General features: G+C 59.2%; 7 protein-coding genes across 7 annotated transcripts; 4 read left to right on the forward strand and 3 right to left on the reverse strand.

Annotated features, from left to right (window-relative positions):
* Positions 1 to 29: 29 nt before the first annotated feature.
* Positions 30 to 2,159, forward strand: GGTG_03756 (hypothetical protein). The gene is made up of 2 exons (XM_009221538.1): positions 30 to 447; positions 518 to 2,159. Exons 1-2 carry the CDS (start codon positions 414 to 416, stop codon positions 1,615 to 1,617), a joined length of 1,134 nt encoding a protein of 377 aa, XP_009219802.1. The 5' UTR covers positions 30 to 413; the 3' UTR covers positions 1,618 to 2,159.
* On the reverse strand, positions 1,943 to 3,472 carry GGTG_03757 (hypothetical protein). Its single transcript, XM_009221539.1, has 3 exons — positions 2,984 to 3,472; positions 2,741 to 2,917; positions 1,943 to 2,647 (listed from the first exon to the last, which is right to left on the reverse strand). Exons 1-3 carry the CDS (start codon positions 3,045 to 3,047, stop codon positions 2,214 to 2,216), a joined length of 675 nt encoding a protein of 224 aa, XP_009219803.1. The 5' UTR covers positions 3,048 to 3,472; the 3' UTR covers positions 1,943 to 2,213.
* Positions 3,473 to 3,628: 156 nt separating this feature from the next.
* On the forward strand, positions 3,629 to 7,082 carry GGTG_03758 (chloride channel protein 3). The gene is made up of 5 exons (XM_009221540.1): positions 3,629 to 4,015; positions 4,096 to 4,111; positions 4,219 to 4,503; positions 4,578 to 4,645; positions 4,734 to 7,082. Exons 1-5 carry the CDS (start codon positions 3,842 to 3,844, stop codon positions 6,855 to 6,857), a joined length of 2,667 nt encoding a protein of 888 aa, XP_009219804.1. The 5' UTR covers positions 3,629 to 3,841; the 3' UTR covers positions 6,858 to 7,082.
* Positions 7,083 to 7,130: 48 nt separating this feature from the next.
* Positions 7,131 to 7,836, reverse strand: GGTG_03759 (hypothetical protein; the record flags this gene model as incomplete). Its single annotated transcript, XM_009221541.1, has 1 exon — positions 7,131 to 7,836. Exon 1 carries the CDS (start codon positions 7,722 to 7,724, stop codon positions 7,131 to 7,133), a length of 594 nt encoding a protein of 197 aa, XP_009219805.1. The 5' UTR covers positions 7,725 to 7,836.
* A 755-nt stretch (positions 7,837 to 8,591) lies between these two features.
* GGTG_03760 (hypothetical protein) lies at positions 8,592 to 10,430 on the reverse strand (the record flags this gene model as incomplete). The annotated part of the gene is made up of 2 exons (XM_009221542.1): positions 8,592 to 8,891; positions 9,372 to 10,430. 2 exons carry the CDS (start codon positions 10,428 to 10,430, stop codon positions 8,820 to 8,822), a joined length of 1,131 nt encoding a protein of 376 aa, XP_009219806.1. The 3' UTR covers positions 8,592 to 8,819.
* Positions 10,431 to 12,178: 1,748 nt separating this feature from the next.
* On the forward strand, positions 12,179 to 12,787 carry GGTG_03761 (hypothetical protein; the record flags this gene model as incomplete). Its single annotated transcript, XM_009221543.1, has 2 exons — positions 12,179 to 12,311; positions 12,618 to 12,787. 2 exons carry the CDS (start codon positions 12,179 to 12,181, stop codon positions 12,785 to 12,787), a joined length of 303 nt encoding a protein of 100 aa, XP_009219807.1.
* Positions 12,788 to 14,499: 1,712 nt separating this feature from the next.
* On the forward strand, positions 14,500 to 18,599 carry GGTG_03762 (SH3 domain-containing protein). The gene is made up of 4 exons (XM_009221544.1): positions 14,500 to 15,819; positions 15,913 to 15,996; positions 16,075 to 16,237; positions 16,295 to 18,599. Exons 1-4 carry the CDS (start codon positions 15,626 to 15,628, stop codon positions 17,639 to 17,641), a joined length of 1,788 nt encoding a protein of 595 aa, XP_009219808.1. The 5' UTR covers positions 14,500 to 15,625; the 3' UTR covers positions 17,642 to 18,599.
* Positions 18,600 to 19,468: the final 869 nt, after the last annotated feature.

The raw sequence follows: 19,468 nt of genomic DNA on the forward strand, positions 1-19,468 counted from the left end.
GGCCCAATTCGTGGTTCCAGCCGGGCGCAGCTACACCACCCCAATTGACTGCGGGCGGACCAGCCAGGGCCGCACGCGCTATCAAGAGCTGGTCAGCCAGCAAGCTTTCTCGCGCCGCTTACCCAAACTCTTGCCCTCCTGCACCTCTCGCCCAGTCGAACGAGGGCTATGGTGTATCGCCAGCCACTGCCACCTATCGTCGCCCACCTCTCCTGGTGCAACAACCAAAATGAGCGACGGATGTATTGCCACCTAGGTAGCCCGGCGAATCTGGACGGCCGCAATCATCCACCCAGCCTTCTTTCGCCGCTTCTGCTTGCCGTCCTGCGCATTCCAGCGCCGCCTCAAGCCTAGGGACAGCCATCCCGCGTCCGGCACCTCCCATTCCAGGAGGAATTCGACTCGCCCGAACAATGGTCGGGGCCAGGCAGATCAGGACGCTGCCTCGTGAGTTTCCAGCCTGCCATTCATTGCGACGCTGCGCATCCCGCTGACGGCCCGTGACTCGACGACGCAGCATGGATTGAATCGTACAGCCCCAGGCTCGGCGCCGTCCAGTCGGCGGAGCACCTGAGCCCTCTCGAGCCGCAACTCCCGCCCACTTTGGTCCTCCCCCAGCACAACAGTCTTCCCGCCGAACCCAAGCGGCCCGCGCACAGCAGCGGCAGCAGCACCAACAACCGCGGTGCCAGCCGTGCCGGCAGCCAAAAGAAGCCACAGCAGGCCGACGCCCCAGGGCAGCCTGTGGACGGTTATGCCGACTCGTCGCAGGAGCGCCTTCAACCCCCGCTCAAGAACCGCCGCCCGCGCAACCTGCAGCAATTCTTCACCGGCAAGGGCCCCAGCCGCTGGGATCACCTTCGATCCGCCGACCCCGTCATCGTTCCCAACAGGGCTCTCGAGTCGCAGCAGTCCTGGCGCGACTTTATCGCCGCCTCCCACTACGGCGGCAACCACCGCGGCCCTCACGAGCGTTCCGAGGTCGTAGACGATGCCTTTTTCGACCGTCTACAGCCGGGCCTGAACGACCCTGTGCGCCTGCCCTCGGCTGGCGGGTCCGGCGTCGGCGCCGCGGGCGTTGGGATCAGCAAGCGGGCTTCGGCTAAGGCTCGCGCCCGCGCCGCCACACCTTTCCTCGAACGCCTCCTGTTGATTCCCGTCCGCCATCCGTTAGGCCCTCTTTTCTCCCGCTTGATCGTGCTCTCGACCTCTATCGTTGCCCTGGCCCTCTCTGCCACCATCGTCCAGGAAGCGAGACGGGGCGCCGGGGCTGCAGACGGTGGCATCGAAGAACGTGGCCAGGCCATATTTGCCATTGCCGTCGACTCGGTAGCCATCCCTTACATTGGCTACATTACTTGGGACGACCATATGGGCAAACCCCTGGGTCTGCGACTGGCCAAGGAGCGTGTGAAGCTCATCCTAATGGACCTCTTCTTTATCATGTTCAAAGCCGCCAGCACGGGCCTAGCGTTCGAGACGCTGATATACTCTAGGGTTCATACCACTTTCGGTCTGTTACGCGCCCTCGCTGCCTTTGAACTAATCGGGCTAGTTTCGTGGGCAACGACTCTGATTGCCAACGTTTTCAGAGTCGTGGAGCGCCTCGGTGGCTGATGATCACTTTCCCCCCTCCGCCTTTCCCCCCTGTTCGTTCGCCGCTACCTAATGACCCGCCGGACCCTCACTACTAATAGCGGTGCATCGCCCAAGAATTTGCCCCAGATACTGGATACAAACACCAACCAGATACCCAAAGACACGTGTCTGTGTGCACTGTTATTCCGTTGCTTTGTCATGATTTATTTTCTTAATGTTTTCACTCATTTGGAGGTCCCTTCCGTCGCTTGTGGGCAGCGCGAAATGTAGGAGTATGGATTTCCATGGTCGAAACGAAAGCCCATTTGACACCGGGATAAGGTGTTCTCAAGAAGAAAGAAGTGGACAAACGAAGCTAAGAGTTGGAAGAGTCGGGACGACTCCTTTGACAGGGAACAGTATCTCTAGGCGATTGGATGTCTAGTCGGGAGTAGCTTTAGACACGAGTGGCAACGCTGTTGCAATCTAGGCGACGTAGCCGCCAGTTACTTGGTATGAATACAAGCGCTGCCCCCTTACAGTGTTGCATCTACAAGTGCGCCAGGCGTGGAATTCTCAACCATGGTTCAACTACGATAAAAACCACCTGGATGCGGAGCGAGACAGATCCGTTCCTAACCAGTCATCTCGACGTCGTCGTCCGCATCGTTACCACCGCCCTTGCGGCCTGCCTGCCTCATCTCCAGTTCCAGTTGGGTACTGGGGTCGTCATCGGAGAGGATGCTGGCACGGTGGCCGTTGGCGCCGCCGCCGCCGGAAGACGAGGGCGAGGCGGCGGCAGCACCACCCTTGACGGATGCGCCATTGCTCTGGCGGTGGGCAGCCCCTTTGCCGTTGGCACTGGAGGACTTTTGGCGCTTGCCGTTGGGCGCCGGGGCGGCCAGCTGCGAGTCCCCCTCGCCCGTGTTCTCTCCGTCATCGCTGGGCCTCTCGCCCCTGAGCTTGGCCTGGGTCGCCGCGGCCTGCTCCCTGATCTGCTTGAAGGGCAGCGTCTTGGGCACCATGTCTTGCAGGAACTCTAGGTTCTCCTGGTGCTGGACGGCGTTGGCTGCGGTGACGGCACGCACGAGCTCGCGGTTAGCATTTCACCGAGTGCCAGCCAGAGGCTTTCGAAGTCAGGCCTGGGCTCAAGAGGGCTTACACAAGTCCTTGTACTGAACGTTTCGCCTGGGCTTGCGGTCCATCTTGGCCATATTGTGGGCCTCGCCCGCAAGGTGCTGGATGAACATCTCTGTGGCGAGCGTTATGATGAAGGCTGCATTGTTGGAGCACACATTGATATCCGGGTCGAGGGCTACAATCTTCTTCACCCTCGTCACTGGAAGACAAGTGCCCAGTTAGAGATGTCACATGACAGATACTGATAAACGCAAGACGAGCTTACATGGGAGCTGAGTCTGGCCAGTGGCCTCTCTCCGAGGAGGGATTGCCGTTGTGTTGTAAGGCATGGGGGAGGGAGGACAAGGACTACGGTTCCTTGGTCGGTGTTTGATCACAGCGATAAATGAACCGACAGGCGGTTGTATTGACAGTGGTATTGAAATAGGTGGGTGATCTTGAACAACGGTATCAGGGCGTGAGAATGGGCTTGTCAAATGCAGGGCCCGTCACGCGTCGAAGCTCCCTCTTTGTTACTTGACGCGATACCAAACCTAGCGATTTGACCTATTGCGGGTGTTGGACCCACTGTTTACCCGCCCGCACTGGTACATGCCCGGATACTTAGGACGTTGCACATCGCCTTGCTCGCCTGCTCGCCGGAGCCTTGAGAGGCTGGAGGTTTGGGAGCCTTTAGTGATGCTACAAATATGGCAAAATATTATGGGAGCCTATATTTTCCCAGAGGTTTTGCACCATGTTCCATCTGACTGCGTTGATTCCTGGACTGAGTGCAATACGCAAAAACCCCCGTCTCCCCCACTAAGCTTTATGCCAAGCAGAGACGTGTAGCACCCGTCGGATCAGAAGCGGAGCCCTCAGGCCTTACGTAACCGCATTCGGCTGACCGCGCACGTCAGTCGATCGTCAAAGTGGCTGCAGGAGAATTCGGGATTGCCAGCTTTGGATTGACATGGCCAGGAGCTTCGTCGAACCCAAGCCAGGAAGATATTGGGCCATCTGATAATCGAGAGTGCAGAAAGCAGACACAGCGGTCTCACCCCCTTTGAGGAGCGCATCGCCTGGGCCCTCCGTCTCGTACCGGTCGCAGTCGGCAGCTCGCCATGTTTGCGCGGCGCATATCATGAACTCCAGAACATCCTCCTACTCCTCCCAGCAGCCATCACGCCGCCCGAATCTCACCAACCGCCTCTCGACCGCCTTCTCCAGCGCTGAGAGGGGTGAGCTCTCCGACGAGCCGGGCGTCACCGCAGAGCACCAGATCGAGGAGGAGATCGCGGAGATTAAAAGATATGAGGTGCGAACTGTCCCTGCCTTGCCGCACCTGTATAACGAACTGGGCAACTTGGACGCTGACGATGCATGCAAACGCTACAGGACTTTACAACAATAGGTACAATCATGCGCCCGCGCTGCGATGGCCTCACTCAGGAGTATAGCATGCCGGTGTCGCCCGGCACCAGATTCCCCGGCTGACCTTGGAACCCTCATCGGACGCAGATTGGGTGCAGGATGCGGCGCGCGAGCAGCTTCGCAGGAACGCGCGGCGGCGGCGGCGGCAAGCCAACGTCTACGACAACAGCTACGTAGGCTGGAGGAGCTGGGCGGCCGAGTCGTACGAGGCGGCCCAGGGCTGGATCGTCGTCACTATCATTGGCGCCGCCATCGGGCTCAACGCCGCCTTTCTCAACATCGTCACCGAGTGGCTATCCGACATCAGGCTGGGCCACTGCAAGACAGCCTTCTACCTGAACGAGAACTTTTGCTGCTGGGGAGAGGACAACGGTGGGTTCGCCATGGGCGCGGCGCTGCGACCTCAGGGGGGCACTTGGCTGACGGGTTGCGACTTCGGAGAGTAGGGTGTGCGGACTGGCAGCCATGGACTGGCTTCGGGCCCATCAACTACATCATCTACATTCTCTTCGCGGTAAGGCTCCAAGCGCCGTGGCTTCCAATGCTCTACAAGCTACACGACGCACCCCCTACTATCAACCTACGCGCGCTGACCCCGTTAGACCCTGTTCGCGTTCATCGCGGCAACGCTCGTCAAGGCTTTTGCCCCTTATGCGGCCGGCTCTGGTATATCGGAGATCAAATGCATCATCGCGGGGTTTGTGATGAAGGGGTTCCTTGGCTTCTGGACGCTGCTTATCAAGTCGATTTGCCTGCCGCTCGCCATCGGGTCTGGCCTGTCGGTGGGCAAGGAGGGGCCAAGCGTGCACTACGCCGTCTGTACAGGCAACGTCATATCGCGCATGTTCGACAAGTACCGCCGCAATGCATCCAAGACGCGCGAAATCCTCAGCGCCTGCGCCGCCGCCGGTGTGGCCGTTGCCTTTGGAAGCCCCATCGGCGGCGTCCTATTCTCGCTCGAAGAGATGTCGAGCTATTTCCCGCTCAAGACGCTGTGGAGAAGTTATTTTTGCGCCCTCGTCGCCACGGCTGTGCTAGCCGCCATGAACCCGTTCCGCACCGGCCAGCTGGTCATGTTCCAGGTCCATTATGATCGCTCGTGGCACTTTTTCGAGGTTGCCTTCTTCGCCATCATCGGTATCTTCGGCGGCCTCTACGGCGCCTTTGTCATCAAGTGGAATCTGCGCGTGCAGGCATTCCGCAAAAAGTACCTGACCCAGCACGCCGTTCTTGAGGCGACGCTTTTGGCCACGGCCACGGCCATCATATGCTACCCCAACGCCTTCCTCCGCATAGAGATGACGGAGAGCATGGAGATTCTGTTCCTTGAGTGCGAAGGCGCCGAGGACTATCACGGCCTATGCGAGCCCAAGAACCGGGGTTGGAACATCATGTCCTTGATCATCGCGACAGTGCTGCGAGTTTTCTTCGTCATCATCTCGTACGGATGCAAGGTGCCCGCAGGCATCTTTGTGCCGTCCATGGCCATCGGCGCGTCTTTTGGCCGAGCGGTGGGAACCGTGGTGCAGGCGCTTCAGGAGGCGTACCCGGGCAGTGTCTTTTTCTCGTCATGCCAGCCAGATGTGCCGTGCATAACCCCCGGGACGTACGCGTTTCTGGGTGCTGCGGCGGCTCTGAGCGGCATCATGCACATCACCGTATCGGTCGTGGTCATCATGTTCGAGCTCACGGGTGCGCTCAACTACATCCTCCCGACCATGATCGTGGTCGGCATCACAAAGGCGGTCAGCGAGGTGTGTGGCAAGGGCGGCATCGCGGACCGCATGATCTGGTTCAGCGGCTTTCCTTTCCTAGACAGCAAGGAGGAACACAACTTCGGGGTACCCGTTTCGGCTGTCATGACGCCCGACGTGGACGCTATTCCCGTGTCAGGCATGACCATGGAGGCGGTCGAACGCCTTCTCGACAAGGACAACTACCAGGGCTTCCCGGTCGTTGATGACGATGTCAGGGGCGACGACAGCGCCAGCATAGCCGACACGCTGGCCGACGGTATCGGCACCGGCGCTGGCCAGGAAGGCTCTCGCCCTGGACGCATCCTCGTCGGGTTCATTGGGCGAACGGAGCTGCGATATGCGGTTGACAGGTTCAAGCGCGAAAACCATGTCAGGCCTTCAGCCAGGTGTACATTTTTGCCGCCTACAAGGCGCGCCTCGGCGACGCCGATAACGCCCACCATGGCACTCGGCGACGTCCCCTTAGACGGCCTGGGTGCTAGTGTCGGCGGTGGTGACCCCAGCAGCTCGGTTAACTTTTCAAGGTATGTCGACTCGACACCGGTGACAGTGCACCCGCGTTTGCCACTGGAGACGGTCATGGAACTCTTCCGTAAGATCGGCCCGCGGGTAATCCTGATCGAGTACCGCGGCCAGCTGTTGGGCCTCGTCACAGTCAAGGACTGCCTCAAGTACCAGTTCAAGGCCGAGGCGGCCGAGAGCGGCCACGTCAGTAGCAACTCTCGTGGCGACGACAAACAGGAACGCCTCTGGTTCCTCCTCAGGGGTGCGGTATGGTGGGTGGGCGACAAGGTATCGCTCGCTTCTGGAGGGCGCATCCGGCTAAGTGGGAGCTTCGACGAGCCTCGGTGCGCAAGGGGACAGGGCGACAGGGTCGGGGACGACCGTGACCATGAAGGCAGTGGACAGATCCTGGATGGCACCGAAGATGTCGGGCACGAGGAAGGGGTAGAGCTGACGAGTAGATGAGGCTGTAGTTGTGTTGGGTGTAACGATATTGGTTTGGGTACAATTCTCGTGCGGTTACGTCTTTGGACTGCCCATGCATTCGGAATGGGTTATATAGAAGTATATCCGTTGATTTCAATGACATTTCCTCCATATGTGCTGTGTGCGTAAAGTTCAAGCATCCTCACACCCTGAGACGAAAAAAAGGTGACAAGAAATACAAGACTAGGTTTCACCCATAACGGGACCGCGTACCAGACGTTGGACTCGGACGCCGCTTCAAGTCCTCGGCCTTCAATGATGACCGCTTGGGGATCGGCTCCTCCGGGTTTCGTACACATAAACCGGCGCCGGAGCTCTTGTCTCGACCATGACGGGCCAGCCAGACGACGACCGACGCCTGCTGTGGTGCCGGGGTCCGGCGCTATGGCTATGGTGTCTGTGTCCGTCGTGGTGACGCCGATGATGTTGGTGGTGGCGGTGGTGGTAGTCGTCCTCCGGGTACACCGAGTAAGAGGAATGCCTGGACCGGGACCGGGGCCGACTGCCGCTGCGGCCGACGCGCTGCTGGGGCGGAGAGCCCAGCCTGTTGGCGGCGCAGGAACGGACGATCCAGCTGTGCGGGTACGCGACGGGGATAACGTTAGAGGACGGGATCAGGGGGTGACAGGGTGTGACCGGGGTTTCTGGGTCTTGCTGTTGAGTGTTTCTGGGCGGGTGAGGGCCGAGGACAGCTACTAACATGACGAGCAGAACGCCGACGATGGACCCGATGACGATGCCGGCTATAGCGCCCGGGTCGAGGCCCTGGCGGTCGTCCGGCGCCGTGGTGACGACCTGGCGGCGCAGCAGAGGCGCCGTTGCTATTCTCGGCGAGATGGGGGACATTGCCTTGGCTAGAATGGGTGTTGCGATATGGTTGTGCCACCCGTTGTGCTTGGCTTCACTTGTGCGGCTCCCAGAAACGCGAGTATCGCGCCTGTTTTCAGCCGATGCTGCATTTATATAACCTTGATATCCCTGAGCCTCTTGCCTGGGCACCTGAATACCGACTCCAGCAAGTCAGGGGCGCCTGATCTAGAGGGCCATGGCAAGTTCATCAACTCCTAAGCGATCTTCGGAGTCGTGAGATCATCGTGCCGCCGCTCGCAGCCATCTTTTGCTCCGGCACCTCGCCAGCCTCTCAAATATCAGCATCATAAATGCGTCGGCTGTGAGTGCATGCTAATTGGGGTTGGGCTTTCTGCAGGGCACGCCAAGACGGTCATCATGATGATGCAGGCGGCACGTCGTTACAAAAGGTGCGGAGAGGGTTGGGACGCCCGCATCCAGGAATGGCAGTGGGGGTGTCGATCCATCGTTCATCTCCAGCCTCACCAAAAGGAATGGGTGTCTGGATGCCCAAGAGGGTGATCAAGAATTGAGGCCAACCTTTCACGATGCCCAACCAAAATTCGGCGGGCCATTACCCAAGCATATCGGGTAAGTTTCCTTTACTGAGAGGTCTTGTGGTCCATCCATATTATCTTTATGCCTTCTGAATCTCCATCCCCTTCCTCCCTCCATCTGAATTTCCCCCTTATCCCTAATATTTGCGCTAGTTCTTCTACAACCACCCCCCGTCAGCAGTCCACAGAACACAGTTATGACTTTCGGCAACGTGCCCAGTTAACACTAGCAAATACCAGATACATAAGGGTAGCAGTCATGTACGCCAGATTATGGCTTCAAGCCGCAGTATTTTTTACCTGTCCCGGACAGGGCCCATGAATGCCAGGTTCGAGGCACAGTAGCAAAAATGTATAATGCTTTATCACACCGAACTCCCCTCATTACAAACACCGGTTCACCCAGCAGCACGAGAATGAAATTCACATGCCACTTCCCCTCCGCATCTCTTCCCCTTTATCTCCCGACCTCAATCAATATTACCACGCCAACAGCCTCTGAAAAGACCACTACATCTCGGCAAACAAAACAGCCCTACATCATCGAGCGCCGCCTCGGGTCCTGGCTCGCCCTCCTTTCCAGCTCATCCCTGGCGCGCTCTTCCCACTGTGCGGCGGGCGGGAACGAGCATCGTCGAGAGTCGTTAGTAGCGGTTCCGGGCTCGGGCGGGGTCACGTATCCGGCCGACGACGGGGTCGGCGGGGAAAGGGCCGACGAGGCGGGGCCGTCGCTGTAGGTCGTCGGCGCGCGGAAGAGCAGGGGGGACGGGTGCTCCCGCCCCTCGCCCTCGCCGTCTTCGTCGCTGTCGCCGGCGCCGGCGCCGGCGGGGACGTCGTACTCGTCGCGCGGGGCTATGGCCGCGGTGGCGGCGGCGACCACGACGGAGCGCCTGGCGACGACGGCCGCGTCCGCATCAGCCGCCGCCAGGGCCGCCGCCGCCGCCACAGCTGCCGCCACGATGCCCTCCCCGTCGGACCCGCTGGACCCGCCGCCGGGGGTCGTGGCGGTGGCCTTGTCCGTCGTCGTCGTCCTCGGCGTCTCGGGGAAGTTGGGTCCGGTGAGGGCCTCGATAAAAGAGCCACGTACCTCCTTTTCGCGGTCGCGGGCCGTCGGCGGCCTGGTGCCCCTGGCGCTGTCGGCCATGGTCAGGGCGTCCCCCTGCAGCTCGAAGAGCCCCTCGAGCGCCTGCTGCTGCTCCCGCCGCTGCTTGTCCTCCATCTCGGCCGGCCGCTGCTTGTCGCCGCTCCCGATGCTCCTGCCCGCCGCCTCCAGGGCCGCCACCGCGGGCCCATTTTCTCCGTCTGCGCTCCCGTGCCTCAGCACGGCCCGCGAGTAGTCCCCGGGCCCGGCGCTACCGTCGGGCACGTGGAAGCGCCGGTCGAAGCGGAAGACGGCGTACGTCACGACGACGACGAGCTCGATGCCGTAGTTGAAGGCGTAAAAGGGCCCGCGGCCGTGGAACCAGGCCGGCTGGCTGAGCGGCCGCAGGTCGAAGGCGACGCCCGTGCGGAACCCGGCGCCCAGGGCCAGCAGCAGCGACGTGCCAATGACGAGCGCGGCCTGGGTCCTAGCCGAGCCCTGGCCGAAGCGCTCGGGGGCCGGCCTGCCACCCTTCGGTCGGCGAGCGGACAAGGCCGCAGCGGCGACGATCGGGGCGGGCGCCAAGGCGAGCACGGCGAGGGCGGTGGAGGCGACGAGCTGGACGACGCGGTCGGCGGCGCGGGCGGCCGGGTCCGGGGTGAAGAAGGAGTGGACGGTGGCGGCGACGACCATGACGAGCGTAGCGCCAACACCGACGAAGACGAGGCGGAAGGCCCACGTTACGGCCGGCCGCCAGCCGAGGTCGGGCCTGCGGGCGCGCACGAGGCGCTGGGCCAGGAGCAGGTTGACAAGGTAGAGCAGCAGCACGCCCGCGGCGAGCAGAACCGTGGCGGCGACGCCGATGCGCGAGTCAGCCGGCCGCGCGGCCGACGCGATCCGGGTCGAGAGCGCGGCGGTGCGGGCCAGGCAGAAGGCGAGGAGGAGGGCCGAGAAGACGAACTTGTGGCCGCGGGACCTGTTGCGCGCGAACATGACGAGGTGGGACGCCCCGGCCACGAGGAAGAGGCCGATGAGGACCGCGCAGATGGGCGTGTCGACCGCCATGGTCACCCGCCCGCCCGGCGTCGCCACCAGTGGGAGGTATGGCGGTCCCGGGGGCGGCATCTGTTTTCCACGGGTCGCGAATTAGCAGTATCCCCCCGCGTGGAGGAGGTAGGGAGCAGGACAACTAACCGGCTGGCCTTCGTCGTCTCTGAGGGGAGGATCCATCTTGACAGCGTAGTGGTGTATGTAGAGTTCTATATCTCCTCGTGTGTGAGAGGCTCTCCTCGGGGCTCGACACACACCTCCTCCACCAGCAACGACAACAGCAACGGGTCGGATCCCCAAGAGCGAGTCCTTGTGAGACAGCGCGCGCTTGGCAGTTCTCCCTGCTTTGGGCAAAACCCTAAACTGTGGCTATATGTGGAAGAGATCAAGGTAGGCTCAGCCGAAAGGGGAAGAGGGAAGGTAGGGAACCTTACGGCAATGGCCCTGGGCCGGATCCCGGAGTTGATCGATCTGCAGGATTGAAGAGCAGCCCACGTAAGTTGGGTACGTAAGCGAGATAGACAGGGCTCTTTGATTTTTGGTATCTGAATTCTTTCGGGTGGTGATGAGATGACAATGGCAGTGCCGGCGAACGGACAGGGCAGTTGGGCTTGGACTGGGGACATCGGCCTTGCGTGTCGCCAATCTGCATTCGCAGGCAGGCCACCTACCCAGATATCTAAGTACCTCCTAGACCGCTTCTTTCAAGCAGTTGAAAAGTGGTTTTAGAAGCGGAAACACTTTATTGGGCTCATGTGTCTGTCTATCAGGTATCTGCTTCCTTACTGTCGACCCTCGCGGTCTCTCTCGCTCCCTCGGCCTCAACAAGTCGAGAGGTGCGGTTTGAGACGAGACGGTGAGAGCAACGGCATCTCAATTTCCTCGTATCCGTCCTCGCTTTTTTTTTGTCCTTCTTCCCTTTTTCCTCCAGCTGCCAAGCATACGCGGCGCGCGCAGGGGCCGACCGAGCCTATCGGAGACGTGCTTCTCACCGATGACGAACCGAAGGCCGAAGCGCCCAATATTTCACATGAGAGCAAAGAGGCCCTGTGGCGCCTGCTCGGCGCCTGCTTTTGTATCTTGATTTGCAGATCTCTGGTGTGCGAGCAGGACAAGACTGCAGCCAATATGCTGGGCCTGAGCTAGCTATCGGTGCTTGCAAGGGCCGAGTGCCCGACCTGACACTATCCGAGGAGTCGCTTGTCCTTCTAGCGGCAAGCCAGTCACCGTGACAGCACGCCTTCTCCCAAACTTGGTGGTCATATTGGTCAGGTTAGAGGCTCTGCCGACGCAACTGCATTTTGATTGTCCGTATCTGTCACGGTCCGGGATAGGTACGACCTCAGTCTCCACAGAGATATCTCAAGATGCCTGCTATAAATCGACATGCAAGCGGCTGCTCTCGCTTCTCTCACTTGGAACTGTAATTCCACAATTCGAGACACGTCAATCTCTCGATGGCAGACAGGTGTAGTGTAGATATGTAACCAACCCCGGATCTGACACAAGGATGTCTGTCTTTCTCCCCGCATGGCCTGGACAATATTCAAAGGGCCAATGGGGATGTGTTTCGCTACCCCGGGTTTCAGTCCGGACACCTCGTTTTACATGGCAAGAGTCTTGATGGTAAAAGCGGGCGATAGTGCTGTTTTTGGAAATCCGCCCGCTTGTCCGGACGTGATGCACCTCGTGACAGACAATTTGTAGCTAAGGGTTATGTGGTGTGTTGTTGCTATTCGAAGCGGTGGTCGCAGAACGAACACATGCGTCCTAGAATAACCTGGGGGCCGCCAGGAACCGTCCGGGACTCCGTGGATGCCGAGGAAGCCCCCTCGTCCATATTTAGGACACGGTACGGTAAACGCCTGGACCGGGCAGCTCCTGCACCGGGCTTCGGTATGTGGCGTGTCGCTTCCGGGCGCTTAACAGAGCCATTCGGATGGCCCATGCTCCCGAGCGTGCTTGGAGCAGAGGGAGATGGCGGATTGGCTCGTCATTGGACGGAAAGTGGTCTACTCCTCACGACAGCGCAACGCAACGCAACGTAATCGCTAGGAATAGAACCCCAAGGAGCGCGAAGTAACATGGGCTTACTTGCCGCGCAAGAAGCGCGATAAGAAAACGGGTCAAGGTTTTTGAACAAAAGTTGGGATCGTGCTTGACTGCCAGGGTGTTTCGTCCCAACCAGCTGATTGGCGGCAGGGTTCCGTGGTATTGGTGGTGGTTCGCCATCTCCTCCTGGGCTGCAGCCTTGCGACAAGCTTGTTCGGGGAAATCCCCCGCGCATGGCGACGGCCCCCGACGGCGAGACACCTTTTGCCAGGTATGAACGTCACGTAACGTACACAGTAGCCGAGGCGCCGAGCATTTGATTTCTCCTGCAGCCGCGCGACGCTGGCGGCTGCAGCAGAGGGGAGGGCGAGGAGCTGTCGCGCATCTGACATCCATGATCGAACCGCAAATTGCACTCGACTGACAAGGACAGGCCCCCCTCCATCAGCACCCAATCATCCCTCCCTCGCTGCGGATCACGTCTGAAGCCTGCTGCGCTTCCTGCTGGCCTGGTCGGTTTTGTCGCTGGCCCGGCCGGTTTAAATGATATCGTGCAGTCTCATTTCCATGTGCAGCCTGAAGCCCGCCAATGCCATGTGCCCTGAATCGCCTTCCAGCTAGACATGGTGACATGCAAGTATCGAGACATTGAAGTGAAATATGCCGGAGCTTGATAGCGCTTTTTTGGAATTGCTCACTGAACTAGACGTGCTAAATCACAAGAGCCTCGGCTCGCTGTGGGCTCGGTAGCTACCAGTGCGAGCCAAGTCGGCGGGTTGCCCACCACGTGCATGTGGCCGTGTCATATGAAAGGCCAGTGACCATCATACCGTTTTCTGTCATGTTTGTTGTTCTTTCGAATGCCGGTGGAACAAGAAAAATAAAAAGCAAGGTGAGGACCGCCGGTTTTGCTTTTGTTTTTATCGTCGGATTCTCAGTCTAATTTCAATGAGCACGAGGCTAGCGCTGCCACCACCGCTAATTGTGGAGCCGTTGCCGCGCAGAGGCCTTGATTGCGTGCTCTGTAATCTGCCCCACTTCCTTGGGTTTGCTCTGATGTGACTCTTCATAAATGAAGTGATGATGGGTTGAGTTGTGTACTGTGAATTGTTATGCTGCATTGCAGCGGTGATGAAATGCACAACAACAAACAGGAAGCGGGTTGCCACTGCGCAACTTCACATGAAGTGGCTTGTTGCCAAGACCCGGCAGGAGCTTGCACATGCAAGGGCGATCAATGGCAGCGCCGTCGAGCTGGCTAAATGGAAGCTCCAACCGTCTTTGTTGCCATGGAGGGAGGGTGAGATGAAACATAGATTCAGGTCGCGTCGGGGCGCCGACTCTCTTCCGCGGCCCGCCAATTCGCACAGCTTTCACGTTCCAGACTCGGCCAATGGGCAAAAATTCCCCGAATCGCGAGCACAAGGGCTCCCCATCTGCGTGCGCCCAAGCCACCAGCCCGCACTGGCTAGTATACAAAAACACGAGCGAGCAGTGCTTTTTTGTCTTGTTTTGATAAGAAGCTCGCCCGTGCCTGGCTCGGCGTAGTGTGCGTTTGAGCGTGTCAACGGCCAACAGCCGATGAGGAAGCTGGTGCAAGTACTGCGAGCCTGCGCCGCGCCCCCCCAGGTCGCGTTTGGCGGCATGGGGGAGGAGTTGAGCTGAAGAAGCCAGCAGTCCAACTCTGTAACAACCTCCAACTGCTACCAAAACTAGCCGACAGGAGGGCTGGACCCTTGCCATGTTTAAAATTGTGTTATTGCTCGGAGTGGGTTGGGGCCCCCCCTGCGCGGCTGCTTCTGCGCCCAGGCCGGACCCCTGCAAGTTCGAATCGGGGCTATCCTCGCCGTTGTTCTTGGTCGGGACTGAAGTCGACGCAAAACGCGCAGCCCAGGGTCCCAAAGGCGGCCGGGGGTGCAGAGCACGTCGCCCTGAAGCCCCCAGCCGCCACCAAAGCGGCCCACACTCACTAGGTGACCACTTGTCTGTTTTCTGTTTTCGCTTGGGTGAGCATTGACCGTTCACTGTGCCTGGCTTTCATGTTGCTCTCTTTCTGGCTGCCATCGTTCCTGGACTTCGACTCCCGTGCTTCTCTCCCCTTCTTCTCTCTGCGCAGTGGTCGAGTGAACAGCCTCACCAGTCGTCTCCTTCCTTGACGGGTCAGGCAAAGTAGGTTATCCCAAGATCCGACGGTTCTCGTTGGATTCACGGTTACGGCATCGTCCCGTTGTCCTCTCATTTGATTCCCTTTTCGGCCCCCATCCACACTTCTGCTTCTTGTGTCTTAATTTTTGTCCATACCTTTTTTTATTCCCCCGAATAGACGCTCGCTCGTTCCCACACCCAATCTCACACAGCACATACACACGCCTCACACCATCCATACACCACAACCGCCAGTCATTTCCGTCTCTCGGCCAGCATTTCGTCTCGTCTCCCGCTTGAGGTGTGCTCTGTCTGCCTTGTATTATCGCATTGACCCGCAGTCCTGCCAGTCGCTCCCAAGGCGGCCCGTCGATTCACCACCCTCCTCTACCTAGCTTGCGTCCAGCGGCCTGCGTGCATACCGACCGACACTCCCCCTCCTGTGCGACACGCAGACGGGCCCTTCGCCAAGGCTACCGCGCCGCCAATCGGGACATCGAAAGCTGCGCCTTCCTGCGGCCGCCCCATCGCGCCTGCTCCAACTGTTGCCAGTCGTTTGCGATTATATCGCACCCAGACCTGCCACTCGAATTTCCATTGCTGCGGCCCGACCACCGACCTCGACCTCGACCACCGGCTACCCAAGCCTTCACGTCTGGCCGACACTTTTTCGCGTGGTTTTGGGCACCAAGGCCCCAGACTTTGACGGCCACCTAGGCATCTTGGGCCTTTTTTGGGTATTTGAATTCAGCAGTTTGACGGCGACAAGTCACTTGCGACAGCCCCGTTTTAATTCCTGCGCTGCGACGCCCGCGTCCGACACGGCTACCGGCTGTCCGCCCGTCGCACAACGCCCGGCAAGAATATGCGACGTTAGAGAAGGATGAACATCGAGACCCGTTCGCTGCAGTAATACAACAGCGATTGGCCACTCCATAGCGGCCACGCCCGACCGAAGACCACCCGAACAAGCCGAGAAACTCTACGCCGACCTACCGGACCAGCCATTCGCTATGGGATCTAGTCGAGGACGCATAAGGGGCAGGAGAGCTGGTGGCGCCCCTAGCACAAGCGCAATTCTTGTCTCATCACTTCTCTCTTCTGCCCCGGTTGCCATGGCCGCGTGCATTTCGCTCCGTGGTTCGACTGCCTGTCCGGCTTTCCAGTCTGCTTCCATATCCAACGATGATTTTCTCGTTGGTCTTTTGTGAGTCAAACTATCAAGTCTCACAGTGGCAGTCACGGCCGCGCCGAAATACCAGAGCCAGGAGAGCACCATGTCTAACTGGGTTTGTCGCAGTTCTTTTTTGAGATTTGTCGACAGCACCTCGTCTTTCGACACCCAACTGCAGTCATACGTACGCACCAGCTACGTCCAAGAAAAGTAAGCCCTTCGTGCGCTCTAAAGGCGACATGGTTGCCCTTGGTCCCGTTGGTCGCGTCGTTACTGACCCTCTTCTAGGTATCAAACCCTGCTTGGGTGCGGAGGAATCTCTCTCACAAACACAACAGATCACTATGCGCGGTTCACCACTACCGTCATCTGCAATGCGATCGTCCAGAACTCGATCGATCGCTGCAGTCTCTCACCAGAGAACTCTCGTCCTGTTTGTGCCGAGACTTGCGTTAGTCTACCCTGACCCCTGATCGCGATGGCGCGTTTGGCTGACAGTAGTATACAGGCACAATTTGCCCAGAGCGAGGCCTACGTCACGGCCAACACGAATCTCTGCCAAAACCCCAGCAGTAATGCGCAGAGGCAGATAAGAGCTGATTTTACGAACTGCGCTCTGCCTGCCAACGCCTTGTCGAGCAACGCTTGCATCCAAGGCATCGCCAACGAGCCCCAGAACTGTGGTTACTCGGGCAGCACTGTTGGGCTTTGCTCGTACTGTGCATCGGGCGGCATTAACTCGACCGACACCTGCTGCTACTCGTCCGATATCAAGAAGCGATGCGCCGGCGTCGTTCTCCCGTCGATCCCGACCATGTCGTTCCCGACAACAATCCCGACCAGCAGCGCCAGCTCGACGCCAGAACCCGCTGCGGGCGGAAACGGTGGCCTTTCTGGTGGTGCCATTGCCGGGATAGTCATTGGAACAGTTGTGGGCTTTGCCCTCCTTGCCGGCCTGATCTTTCTCTGCGTGCTGCTTCGGCGGCGGCGCCGCGGCGGCAGTCAGAATGGCAGCATACTCAACCAGCCGACCCCGGCTAGGAAAGGGGTCCCGGCGCCCATGTCACAGCCCGCAACTAGCCCTGGCTACGAGGTGCTGCCCGGCGGAAGGATTGCACGCATGTCCGCCCTCGAGGGCCACTCGGGTGACTCGCCCTCGCGCCATGGAGGCCGAGGGGGTTCGGCCATGGGCGGCATGGGCGCAGGCGCAGGCGCAATGGGAGCATACGCCATGGGCCGGTCCAGAGGAGGAGGGGACAACCAGTCATCTTCGGATGACTTTATGGTTGGGGATAGCCCCGGATCTGACCACAGGGGTGGCATCCTTCGGCCGCCCCCGACGACCCTCCGGAGGCACGGCTCCCTCTCGAGCGGTTCCGTCCTTGCAGAGGGAGATCCGCAGTCGCCGACCAGTGGCATGTCATCCCCACCGGGTGTTGCCAGCCAGCAGTCCGAGCAGCTCCCCTTCTTCAAGGATTATTACTCCCAGGATGACATCCACCCCGGGGACCGAGTTGCCGTCCTTTGGGCCTACCAGCCTCGTGCCGCGGACGAGTTCGCGCTGGAGCGTGGCGACATGCTCAAGGTTGTGGGCATCTGGGACGATGGCTGGGCCACTGGTGTCTTGTTGGAGGAGCGTGCCGACGAGTGGGAGGTTAGGCGGCAGTCCCAGCGCGACAGCGGCGTGTCCAACACGTCGGGTCGTGTGCGCGACGTTTCACCCCCTGTCAGCGGCGAAATCAAGGCCTTCCCGCTCGTCTGCGTCTGCATCCCGGAGCACTGGAGGAAGACGATCGAAGGAGACGGTTCAACCGAGACCGGCTCAAGCGCCCACCAGACCCACGGATCGGGATGAGCGCCGGCGAACCTCGGAAGTAACGAAAGTCACGACGAAGCTGCATGTTCTTTGGCTTGGCATTCGACGTTTTGCATTCGACCACGGAGTTCGGCGTTCGATTCAGAGACCCTGGTCTAGCGTGGCCTTGGGGAAAGGCGGCCAGTTCTGCCTCGGGCCTATTATGGAAACCCACGACAGCCAGGGCTCCACGGCACCAACCCGCGCGACATTGTTATCCTCTCTTGTCTTCCTGCACATAGAGATGACCTTTTAGTTGTTGCATTGCTCGCGGCGACACGTTTAATGCCTCTTTGAGCTTGAGATGGCCCACCCTTTTTAATATTTTCCAAACATTCGAGCCGGCTTCCTTCCGGCCTTCCCCACGTTGGTTCGTGCGAGAAGATTTGGATGGATCGACTCTAGTTCTCGTACTACTCAGCCGCACTTTGGGCCCTCCCCTTTCGGTTCGCTTGTTTACTCTATTATACCCGGTCTTTTTGGGCCATCTGGTGTTTTCATATGTAGGGGTCGGGGAGGGCTTCATCTTGCGATTTAATTTTTTATATGTTCGCTTCCATTGAAAGCGCCTTGGGTGCACGCCGACAAGATAGACGACACCTTCGCGAGGGCACTCCCTGCGAGGAAACCGGGGTCGAATGATGGGGGTAGAGGTTCGAAGGTGATGGGGGAGGGGCGGCGGGAAGTGTTTGAGGGGGTTGTGGCGCATGGTAAACCTCCACCTGGATACACTCGAGACTTATCTGGGGGACTAAGCTCAACCTTCTTTTTTGTTGTTTCCTTTTGTCCGTCGCGATCAGGATACCGCCCAACATTTGACTACCTGTTGTCTGCAAGATGCCATCGACATATGCTAGGGGTATCTCTTCAGACTGCAAGCACTCCCAGTTTACTTGGTTAATCCTGTGAATACAACGAGAAGTGGTATATGTCCATCAACGAAATGACGTGGACGAGCGGGTAAAGATCAGTCTGCCCACGCCTCTCTCGGGCCGCCTGTCGGGGCGCTGGAGCGATGGCTGGGTTGGGCTAGCCTGACGAGTTCCAGCGTTGCCTGAGAAACTGCCAGGTCGACGATGAACCCGATGTCTGGGTCAGATGCCCTGTTTCATCGACATGCAGTAATGAAAATCGAACCCTGGCCCCTTTTCCTCCTTCTGCGATGTGCTGGCACGGCTGGCACCTCTCCTCGTTCTCCAAGAAAGTCGTGGTAGTTTAGGCCCGAAACCGCCTAGAACGGATCGAGGCAAAGGGCCGTCGCATTCTTGATGCTTATTGTTGCTTCCACCAATCCTGTGGTTGTGTGCCAGCCACCTTTCGATCGCATCTCAGTCAAGGTTGCAACCGCTGAGCCTCATTCAGGGTGGGGGAAAAAGGGGTGGGCGCGATGCGAGTTGGGGATTCTAGAAGGCCTAGCAAGAAACAGTTTCCCAAGGGGGATTTCACTAGCGATCTCCAGGCGACCATTGCCATCGCCCACTCTGCCCCCATGCAAAAGAAGGCATTGTTCGGAATCAAATGAGGTGGGGCAGGGAGGGGAGGAGGAAGAAACTTGAAACCACAGCCCCCGGCTTTCGCTGGGCGTGCGCCTTTCCCCAGGGCCGCTTCGGTCCGGCAGTGGCCCTCAGCCTAGGTGCTGGATGAATGGTGTATTATGCACAAGCTTCGGCGGCGAAAGACTTGGGCCAGTATCGTCTGGTATGTTGTGCTGCATGCATGGGCACTGCCTTGAAGGTTGTAGGTAGTAATTAGGCACCTAGGCCTAGTAACGTGATTCAATGGAATATCCATGCACCCAACGCGTCAGCGATGCGCAACTTGAGCTGG

Source organism: Gaeumannomyces tritici, assembly GCF_000145635.1.
Source record: "Gaeumannomyces tritici R3-111a-1 unplaced genomic scaffold supercont2.2, whole genome shotgun sequence".
Taxonomy (NCBI): Eukaryota; Fungi; Ascomycota; class Sordariomycetes; order Magnaporthales; family Magnaporthaceae; genus Gaeumannomyces; species Gaeumannomyces tritici.

Excerpts from the sequence above, each read along its gene's own strand:
- GGTG_03756 (XM_009221538.1), top strand. The coding sequence starts at position 414 with ATGGTCGGGGCCAGGCAGATCAGGACGCTGCCTC. Across the intron at positions 448-517 it reads GCAGATCAGGACGCTGCCTC|CATGGATTGAATCGTACAGC; the intron begins GTGAGTTTCCAG and ends TCGACGACGCAG.
- GGTG_03757 (XM_009221539.1), bottom strand. The coding sequence starts at position 3,047 with ATGCCTTACAACACAACGGCAATCCCTCCTCGGAGAGAGGCCACTGGC. Across the intron at positions 2,918-2,983 it reads TGGCCAGACTCAGCTCCCAT|TGACGAGGGTGAAGAAGATT; the intron begins GTAAGCTCGTCT and ends CTTGTCTTCCAG. Across the intron at positions 2,648-2,740 it reads CGTTCAGTACAAGGACTTGT|CCAACGCCGTCCAGCACCAG; the intron begins GTAAGCCCTCTT and ends CCGTCACCGCAG.
- GGTG_03758 (XM_009221540.1), top strand. The coding sequence starts at position 3,842 with ATGAACTCCAGAACATCCTCCTACTCCTCCCAGCAGCCATCACGCCGC. Across the intron at positions 4,504-4,577 it reads CTGCTGGGGAGAGGACAACG|GGTGTGCGGACTGGCAGCCA; the intron begins GTGGGTTCGCCA and ends TTCGGAGAGTAG. Across the intron at positions 4,646-4,733 it reads TCATCTACATTCTCTTCGCG|ACCCTGTTCGCGTTCATCGC; the intron begins GTAAGGCTCCAA and ends TGACCCCGTTAG.
- GGTG_03762 (XM_009221544.1), top strand. The coding sequence starts at position 15,626 with ATGGGATCTAGTCGAGGACGCATAAGGGGCAGGAGAGCTGGTGGCGCC. Across the intron at positions 15,820-15,912 it reads GATTTTCTCGTTGGTCTTTT|TTCTTTTTTGAGATTTGTCG; the intron begins GTGAGTCAAACT and ends GGTTTGTCGCAG. Across the intron at positions 15,997-16,074 it reads ACCAGCTACGTCCAAGAAAA|GTATCAAACCCTGCTTGGGT; the intron begins GTAAGCCCTTCG and ends ACCCTCTTCTAG.